Source organism: Sorex fumeus, unplaced genomic scaffold (genome assembly GCF_029834395.1).
Source record: "Sorex fumeus unplaced genomic scaffold, SorFum_2.1 ptg000128l, whole genome shotgun sequence".
Lineage (NCBI taxonomy): Eukaryota > Metazoa > Chordata > Mammalia > Eulipotyphla > Soricidae > Sorex > Sorex fumeus.
The window spans coordinates 52,469,470-52,478,412 of NW_026606185.1; the positions used below are offsets into that span (position 1 = coordinate 52,469,470).

General features: G+C 48.5%; 1 protein-coding gene across 3 annotated transcripts; it reads right to left on the minus strand.

Moving 5' to 3' along the window:
* Nucleotides 1-307: 307 nt before the first annotated feature.
* MRO (maestro) lies at nt 308-8,587 on the minus strand. Of its 3 annotated transcripts, XM_056138006.1 has the most exons (7): nt 8,492-8,587; nt 5,484-5,630; nt 3,775-3,957; nt 2,516-2,671; nt 1,083-1,187; nt 669-743; nt 308-460 (listed from the first exon to the last, which is right to left on the minus strand). In XM_056138006.1, the coding sequence occupies exons 1-6, from the start codon at nt 8,585-8,587 to the stop codon at nt 690-692; spliced, it is 741 nt and encodes a 246-aa protein (XP_055993981.1). In that variant the 3' UTR covers nt 308-460; nt 669-689. The 3 variants fall into 3 exon arrangements, with proteins under 3 accessions (XP_055993981.1, XP_055993982.1, XP_055993980.1); XM_056138007.1 differs by lacking the exon at nt 669-743; XM_056138005.1 differs by lacking the exon at nt 308-460 and having other exon boundaries at nt 617-743.
* Between the last annotated feature and the right edge of the window lie 356 nt (nt 8,588-8,943).

Genomic DNA, 8,943 nt, shown 5'->3' on the forward strand with positions numbered 1-8,943 from the left:
CAGCTTCTAAACAGTTCAACAGAAACCTGGATCTTGCCTGGCTCCTGGAACCCCTTCTCCATCTGTCCTGCTAGGACACCTCTCTCTGCCCACTGCCTCTCTGACCTGGCTCTGTCTCTGGGTTTTTGATTCTCGGAGTGACATTAAGACCCCCCTGGTATCATTTGTGACCCACTAGGGTGTTCCACAGAAACAGGGACATAGGAAAGGCCGTGCCTCCATGGGAAAGCAACATGTTTCACAAGTGTGAGGCTCTGGACTCGATCCCTGGAACTCTCCCTCCCCCCCCCAACACAGAGATACACACACACTTTAAAATGAAATAGGTATCCTTCCAAGCCTCAGTCATTTTTGAAAAATCAATCTGAAAGGTAAAGTGGACAGAGCTAAGCCGAGGGAAGGCTGAGAGCTAAACCTACATGTGTGTTAGATCAAGGAAGCGTGTCCCTTGCCATCAGATCTGTGTGGGGAGAAAAACGAGACACGTGAGAGGAATTTAGAATTGACTCTGCAGGTCATTACACAGCCCCACTGGATGGTGTCGGCCACCCACTGCACTCCCTTGTCTAGACACACTCTCTCCCCCCCGGGAAATAAGCAGAAGCATCGCAGTGTTAAAAAATAAAAAGAGGGGGAGTGCTCAGCCCCTTGCCCCCAGATGTGCTCACTCGGAACCATTCCCACTGTGTTCACAGAATTTTATTGGCATAGAAGAACTGCAGGAGCTCAGGGTGGTAGTGGCTCTGAAAGAAATTAGCAAAGGCACGGGTGAGAGAGGGCTTGCACCGGCCCCTGGACCTTGCAGCGGGGGAGACAGATGCAGACATGCACTCGGTCTAGTGAGCCGGCTCCACAGTGGCGAGGCCCAGACCACAGCTGCCGCTGCCAGTACACTCTGTACAGAGGCCGCCAGAGTCTTGCCCCTTGTCACGTGCCTTATAAATGCTGGAAGGGCTCAATTACCATCCACATAGAATTGGCCGATTGTTTTATGGGAGGCAACTCCCCAGGGTGGCATGACAGGGCTGGGGCTGGGACTGTGGGGGAGCCCTGTGTGTCTCGTGACCCCCTCACTCACTCACCAGCTGCCTGCTGAGTTTAGGGTTCCTTTGATCATCTCCATTCTGGAAGCTCTGCTCCTTTTGTTTCAGATATGGGGAACAGGCTCGAAAAGTTGTCTTGCAAGCCTGAGGAACATCATGTTATCGTTAACACCATGCACACATACAGGCCTAAAGATTATTATACTCCTGAGAAGAGCCATCCTGGGGCATGTAGCTAATCCATACATGGCAGAGCACGTGAAAGAAACTTTCAGAAAGCTTGAAACTGCAGCCAAAGAATCTACACCTATGACAGGGTCTATCATGTCATGATGTTTTAATATAGTAGGGTCCCTGTTGTTGGCCCCTCAAAAGTTGTACAGATTCCTAAAAGCAAACCAAAGTGGATGGTACGAGCCTTGGCTCACAAAGGTGTTTAAACTCTCATCCCACAGCAAAGGAGACCAGGGCAGGTTGATTCATGACTGAAGCACACAGTTCTCTAAGGGTAAACTTAGGAAGCACCCTGGGAAGGCAGGCAACATCTGTGCATGCCCAGAGGCCTTAGCTAAATGGACACAGAGTGAGCTCGCTCATCTGTGGGAGACACAGGAGGGGGAATAACATACGCCCAAACACAACAGAAACTAACAACTGGTCTTCATTTCATAGCAAGCTCACCACAGGAAGGGGGACGGCAGGAGAGGGCACTGGCTAACAGTGGAGGCCAGCAAATTCTCTGGTAGAGGATGAATTATGTAAGGAAGCCCACCATTAGTAGTGTTGCAAACTCTGGCGCTGAAATTCATAAAATAATTCACAGGGGGGAAAAAATAACTAAATGGGATGGAACCAAGATCCTGGCTACTGTGTCTACTGCTCCCTTCACCCAGTCCTCTGGCACTGACAGGGGCCGCGACTGGCAGGTAGGATGGGAGCAAAGACTCTCTCACTGGGTCCTGGGCCTCAACTCACTGCAAGAGCACCTGTGTCCCTGTGGGAGTCTCTGGGTTCATCCCCAGAACCAGAGAGGATGGGAAAATAGAAAGGGACTTGTTCAAGGCCTAGAGCAATAATAGTGTGGAGGGCATGTGTCTTGCATGCAACCACCCTGGGCTTGATCTCTGGCACCATGTATGGTCCCCTCAGCCCACCAGGAGAGATCCCTGAGCTCAGATCAAGGAGTAAACCCTAAGTACCATATCCTTTGCACACTGCCATACAAACACACACACACACACACACGCACGCACGCACGCATGCACGCACGCACGCACGCACGCACGCACACACAAAGACTTGATCAGAAAGACAGATTCACCCTCTAGGACTTGACTTTTGGGGTTCACAGACAGATTCCCCCTTGAAGAATCACCTTTTGGGGTTCACCCAGATGTCCCATGCACACACCGACCCATCTCTGCTCCCTCTGTGGTAGCCCTGAGAGCCCCCTGCATGTGGGGAACACTCACCTTGGCAACCTGGGGGTTCCGGTCCTGCAGATGGCTCAGGAGGGAGTCCTTGGTCTGCCTCACCTGGCTGGCAAAGAACTTCTTCCACTTGTGCCCCGCAAATGCAGCCAGTTGCCCAAACAGGACGAACGCAGAGTATCTCAAGCTGTCATTCTCCTGTGGGTCCCGAGAACAGAAGAGGACACCCGAACACTGCTCAATGGGCAGCCGTGGCCCAGACTAGCTTCTCCTCCACTGCAGCATCCAGGGCCATTTGTGAGGCCCTGAGTCTGATGATCCCCAGTTCCACAGGGCCCCCAGAGCCCCCCAAAGCCTGCTGAGCAGCAAACCGTTAGGCTAACACCACAGGGGCAAGCATTGAAGTGGACACCCACCCCTTGCCTGCCACCCAGAACTAACTGCTGGGTGTGGACCCTACAGATTAGCAGATAGTAGATCTGTTTTCCATGGGTAAGAGGGTGAGGAGAGGAGAGAAAGAGAAGAAGAGAGGGTGAGAGAAGGTGAGGGAGAGGAAGAGATAAAGGGGGGAGAAAAGGGAAGGAGAAAATGGCAGCGGGGAAAGGGAGGGAGGAAAAAGGAGAGAATGAGAGAGGGAGGGAGAAGAAGAGAAAGAGATTCAAGAGAGCAAACAGGCCACTATCCGAACATTCTGTCGCTAATCCTATAGTCAACACAAGCTAATGGGTTAGCCTAGAAGGACAGTATCGGAAATCTCCCTTTTTGAACTGAACCATGTACTGAAGCACCCTTTACTCAGCCTCCCTTGTTTTTCTTATTCACTTACTGGCCACAGAGTCATATACTCCACGACCCTAATCTAGCAACTCAGTCAACCCTTCAGGGCTTTGGTTTCCTCATTCACAGAGGTACAGGACAGGGTTCTCATGATGATTCCACAGATCCCCACGCCACATGCCTAACCCTGCCCCTGACCACAGCAAGGCATTGCTCAAGACTCTATTGCTATGGTTGCATTTCTAAGAGAACATCAGCTACACACTGTGGTAGTTAACAAGGACAGTGGCCGTGGGTGGTCACAACACAAGGTGTCTCGTGACAGGCATCTTCTTCTCTATTATACAGACACTCCTTGAGGTCGGGTAACGAAATCCTATGGTTCTTAACCCCCAACACAGTACCCTAAAATCTGTGAAGAAATTATGAATGACCTTGCTCTGTGAGCAACATGCCCTGGGTTCATATTTCTGATCCCACAGGGATGCCAATCACCCAGCCCCTTCGCTTGTGGTTTTACTCACGTCCTCTAACAAAGTCCGGGTCTGCAGAGTGATGTCGATGAAGAAGGAGCCCAGACCCTTCCCCCGGATCTTGCCCAGGATGATGGTCAGTGTCTTCATGCTCTCGTAGATGACCTCGAGACTCATGGGGTCATATAATCCATGTACCAGCAGGTCTAGAACAACTTTCTTATACTTCTTCACCTGTGCCCCAGGTTTTAAAAGCATTAGAAACACAGAACTTATTCTCTATGAGTTGAAAAGCAACTTCACAGCAAATCGTTGACAGCCTGGGACTCAGGATAAGCTTTGAGGATCTGATAAGCTTCCGAATCTGATCCAACAAGGCTTATTGAAAGACAAATGGTTCCATTAACCTAATCCAGGAGCCTAACTCAGTATTAGGAGGGCAGAGAGAGTGATTTGGAACTCAGTCAGCAGGTGGAGGAGGTTGGATAAAGCTCTTCAAGGAGGTTAGTGGACCAGAATGATCTAGAGGTCAGGGCAAATAGCACAGCATTCTGGAATGAAAAGAAATGGGCATTGCTTGACAGATGTTCAAGGAAGGGGCGGAAGAAGCATCTTTTACTAAACAAGCATAAGTGATTAGAAAATAAAATTCACAAGGAAAATGAAGTCCAGTTGGATGTAACCTGCCTACACCTCTATCTCCCAAGGCTGATAATACCAAGGTATAATGTTCTTAGTACTGTCCTCCCATTTTTCATCGATTTGCTCGAGGGGTCCAGCAATGTCTCCATTGTGGGACTTCTTGTTACTGTGTTTGGCATATTGAATACGTCACAGGTAACTTTCCCGGCTTTGCCGTGCGGGCAAGATACTCTCGGTAGCTTGCTGGACTCTCCAAGAGGGGTGGAGGAATCAAACTCAGCTCGGCCGGCCGGCTGCGCACAAGGCAAATGCCCTACCGCTGTGCTATCCCTCCAGCCCACCAAGATATAATCTGTCACTGTCCTCCTGTTGTTCATTGATTTGCTCGAGCGGGCCCAGTAACGTCTCCATTGGAGACTTTTGTTGTTACTGTGTTTGGCATATTGAATACGTCATGGGGAGCTTGCCAGGCTCTGCCGTGTGAGCGAGATACTCTCGGTAGCTTGCCGGGCTCTCCGAGAGGGGTGGAGGAATCGAACCCGGCTGGGCCAGGCTGGCTGCATGCAAGGCAAATGCCCTACCGCTGTGCTATCGCTCCAACCGCCCAAGATATAAAACCGGGTGGAAATCCCCCAGAGAATCTTGACCTTGTCTAACCCCCTCCCCTGAGTGTGGGAAGAACCAGGAACTCTCCAAGGCTAGAGAATGTACCAAACAGGGATATTGTTCCAATGGTGACTCTACATAATATCATCAGACCTGGGTGGTGACATTCCTAAAGTCCTGGAAGAGGTCAGCTGCCATGGAGTGAGAGGGCAGTGGCTAGGAAGTAAGGGTAGACAGTCAACAGCTGGAAGGAACTGAATTCTTCCAGCACCCAAGCTTGGATGAGCACCCAAGCTTTAAGGGGAGTTCATGCTGATTGCATCCTCTTTGGACCCTAGCAGAGGACCTGCCCCAACCAGGCTGGATCCCTGTGCCCAGGAAATGACAAGGGAAGTCACGTGTACTGCCTCAAGCTGCTGTGTCCGGGAACTCTGAAACACAGCACTGGATGATTGATGCATGAGCTCCCCTACCCCAATCCTGGGGAGGCCAGGCACAGCCCTTCTTCCTACCTTGCTGGGGTTCTCAGAGGCCATGGTCCCCAGGCCCTTTATTGCCATGTGACGCTTTTTAGCACTGGGGTCTTGGGCCTTTTCTGCCAAGATGAAAAACATAGTCTTCAGAGACTCCTGATTCTGGGTCTTCAGCTTCCGAGAGACCTGAACAAGAGTCAGCAATGCATTGGTGTGGAGAATTCACAGTCAACCTGACCCCTCGCCCCCCCCTCAATAAAACATTCTGAACTACTCCTGATCAGTCTTGTCTTCCTTCCTATGCCTAAAGAATCCAATTTTTACAGTGTCTAAATAAAAACACTGAAATTACTGCATAACTAGCGGGAAGGAAAGGAAGAAAGAGGAAGACTACAAGTGACACAAGGACAATGGTAGAGGGTCTTGAATATTTTGGTGGTGTTAAAATTATAGCAATCTCCATGGCTTGGAGGCCAGCCGCACACTCTAGGGGTAAAGGCAGCTCAGATAGAGATGGGAGCACCAAATAAAGGGTGTTGGGAAGATCAGCCAGGGTGGGAGATGCATGCTGAAAGTAGACTATAGACCGAACATGATTGCCACTCAATTCCTCTTTTGCAAACCACAGCACCCAAAAGGAGAGAGAGAACAAAAGAGAATGCTCTGCCACAGAGGCGGGGTGGAATTGGGGGGTCGGATGGGGAGTGGGGGTGGGAGGGATACTGGGATCAGTGGTGGTGGAGAATGGGCACTGGTGGAGGGATGGGTATGCGATCACTGTATAACTGAAGCTCAAGCACAAAAATTTGTATGTCTACAACTGTACCTCCGGTATTTCACTAATGAAAATTTTAAAAATAAATTACAGCAATCTTGTACAACAACACCACAAAATTGATCTCTATTGTGACAATGTTAGCTAAAATAAAACACGATTTAAAAAGGGGAAAAATAAGATTTTTTTAAAGAAATGCTTTTGATTTATATAGGGAAGAGATTCATGGAGGAAGAGGGAAGAGGAAGTAAAGATGAGCAGGACTGGTGTCGAAGTTGGGGAATTTTCAAGACAAACATTGCAGGACAGCTGCACTGTGGGGATGGAGGAGAAAGGAGCCTTTCAGACAGAGCTAAGGATAGTCACCCTTCACAGCTCACGGCATGGTATTATTCCTCCCATTGCTAAGGAGCTTCCTCTACCCCCTTCCTTCTCTAGCACTTCCCCATTGCTCTTTTTTCTTTTCCAGCTAAAGGCCTTAAAAACACATGTATCCAGAATGATCTCACATATGTGGGATATAATGAAAAATAGTAAACAAGTAACACATGCCCAGAGACAATTGAAATGAAGAACATGAGAACTAGTCTTAATGGGAAGCTTGTCTCCCTGGGAGGATGGGGGGTCCAGGAGAGGGAGAGGGAGGAGACAGAGGAGAGAACACAGCAGCAACGGTAGAGAGACTGGTCTCTCAGGAGGAGGAGATCATGCTAGAAAGGGGGTGAAGTGTTATGCATGAAGGCCTGTCAGTAAATACTGTAAACCACAGTGCCTAAAATTTATTTTAAAAGTGCCTGTCATGGGATGGGAGATGTGGGCTGAAAGTAGACTATAGACCGAACATGATGGCCACTTAAAGCCTCCACTGCAAACCACAATACCCAAAAGGAGAAAGAGAGCAAAAGGGAATGCCCTGCCACAGAGGCAGGGTGGGGTGGAGGGGACAGGGTGGGGGTGGTGGGAGGGATGCTGGGACCATCGGTGGTGGAAAATGGGCACTGGTGGAGGGATGGATACTAAACTATTTTATGACTGAAATGCAAGCACAAAAGTTTGTAAGACTGTAACTGTACCTCACAGTAATTCACTAATACATTTTTTTTTAAAAGTGCCTGTCATAGATGCAGGCTGCTGGGTGAAAGGGAAACTGGGGGTATTTGGTGGAGAGTAATGGACACCGGTAAAGGGATTGGTGTTGGAACATTGTATCCTGAAACACACTCATGAAAAACTGTAATTCATGGTCACTGATTTAAAAGAAAATTATCTTTGCCTCCTTCATTTCCTCTCCTCCTCCTTTCTTGAACCTTCTGCAATGAGGTTAATGTCTCTCCCTCGCCTCCACAACTCCACTCCATCCCAATATGGCCAATCCAAGGGTCTATCTTAGCATTCATCCTCCTCAGTCTCTCAGCAGCATATGACCCAGAAGAAGCATAGCACAAACACAGGTAACTCAGAGCCCTTGGAAGATGACCCACCTAGGACCTACACCCTGAGAATTCACATTAGGAAAAGAAATTCATGACAATACAGGTTGGTACCCACGGTGTGTCTGATGCAGAAATACTGTGATTCAAGGAGAAAATTCTGAGTTATAGCAACTCTAAATTATTGCTAATCTGTCTGAAGCATTTGAACCCTGATATTCTGCGCAACCCAAGGCATGTCAAAACAGGCTCAAGTCAGGATCCAATGGCACAAGACCCATACAGGAGGCAAGAAAAAGCCATCTGCCCATCACTGTTGGTAGCACTGTAGCACTGTCCTCCTGTTGTTCATCAATTTGCTTGAGCGGGCACCAGTAACTTCTCCATTGTGAGACTTGTTGTTACTGTTTTGGGCATATCAAATACACCATGGGTAGCTTGCCAGGCTCTGCCATTCGGGCGGGATACTCTCAGTAACTTGCCGGGCTCTTCAAGAGGGACAGAGGAATCGTACCCAGGTCAGCCGCATGCAAGGCAAATGCCCTACCCACTGTGCTATCGCTCCAGCCCATCACCCTTGGTAGTCCATACCAAATACCAAATCTATTCAGAATCCTGGGTCTGACCCATTATTATTAGTCATTGCAGCTCATTCTATATTCTTATTAAGTAAGCAGCAAGTTCAGTTCTCATGCAAATATCTTTTTGCCATCCTACAACATCCTATCCATATTTAAAAACTTCCATCAATCTCATTTCAGAAGGGAGCAAAAGCAAGACAACTACATGAGCTACATGTTGCTGATGGGAAGGAGTGTCTGTTCATAAATGTTGTGTCAGACCTTGGAAAAGAAAGACATCACAGATGTTCTTTTCTTCTCAGGCTGGGAGTTGGGGATGGGAAGAGGATGGTCTGAGATTGTCTGTGCTTGATCCATGGAGCTGAAAAAATAAAATCACATACATGATTAGAAGCAACAAACATTGTGTTGAACACACATTGTATTTACCAAGCATTGTTATACAAAAGCACAGGGACTGCGTATTGTAATTTAAAGAAGCAATATCCCCAAGTCCTATCTTCAGGAATATGTCAGCTGGAGCCAGAGAGATAATACAGAGGGTGAGGCACTTGCCTTGCATGCAGGTGACCCACATTTAGTCCTCAGTACCACATATGATCTCTCCAGCACTGCAAGTAGTGATCCCTGAGCAGAGTCAAGGGTAATCCTTGAGCACCGCCAGGTATGGCCCCAAAACAAGACAGAATAAATGAAAGAAGTAAAGGTCCGGG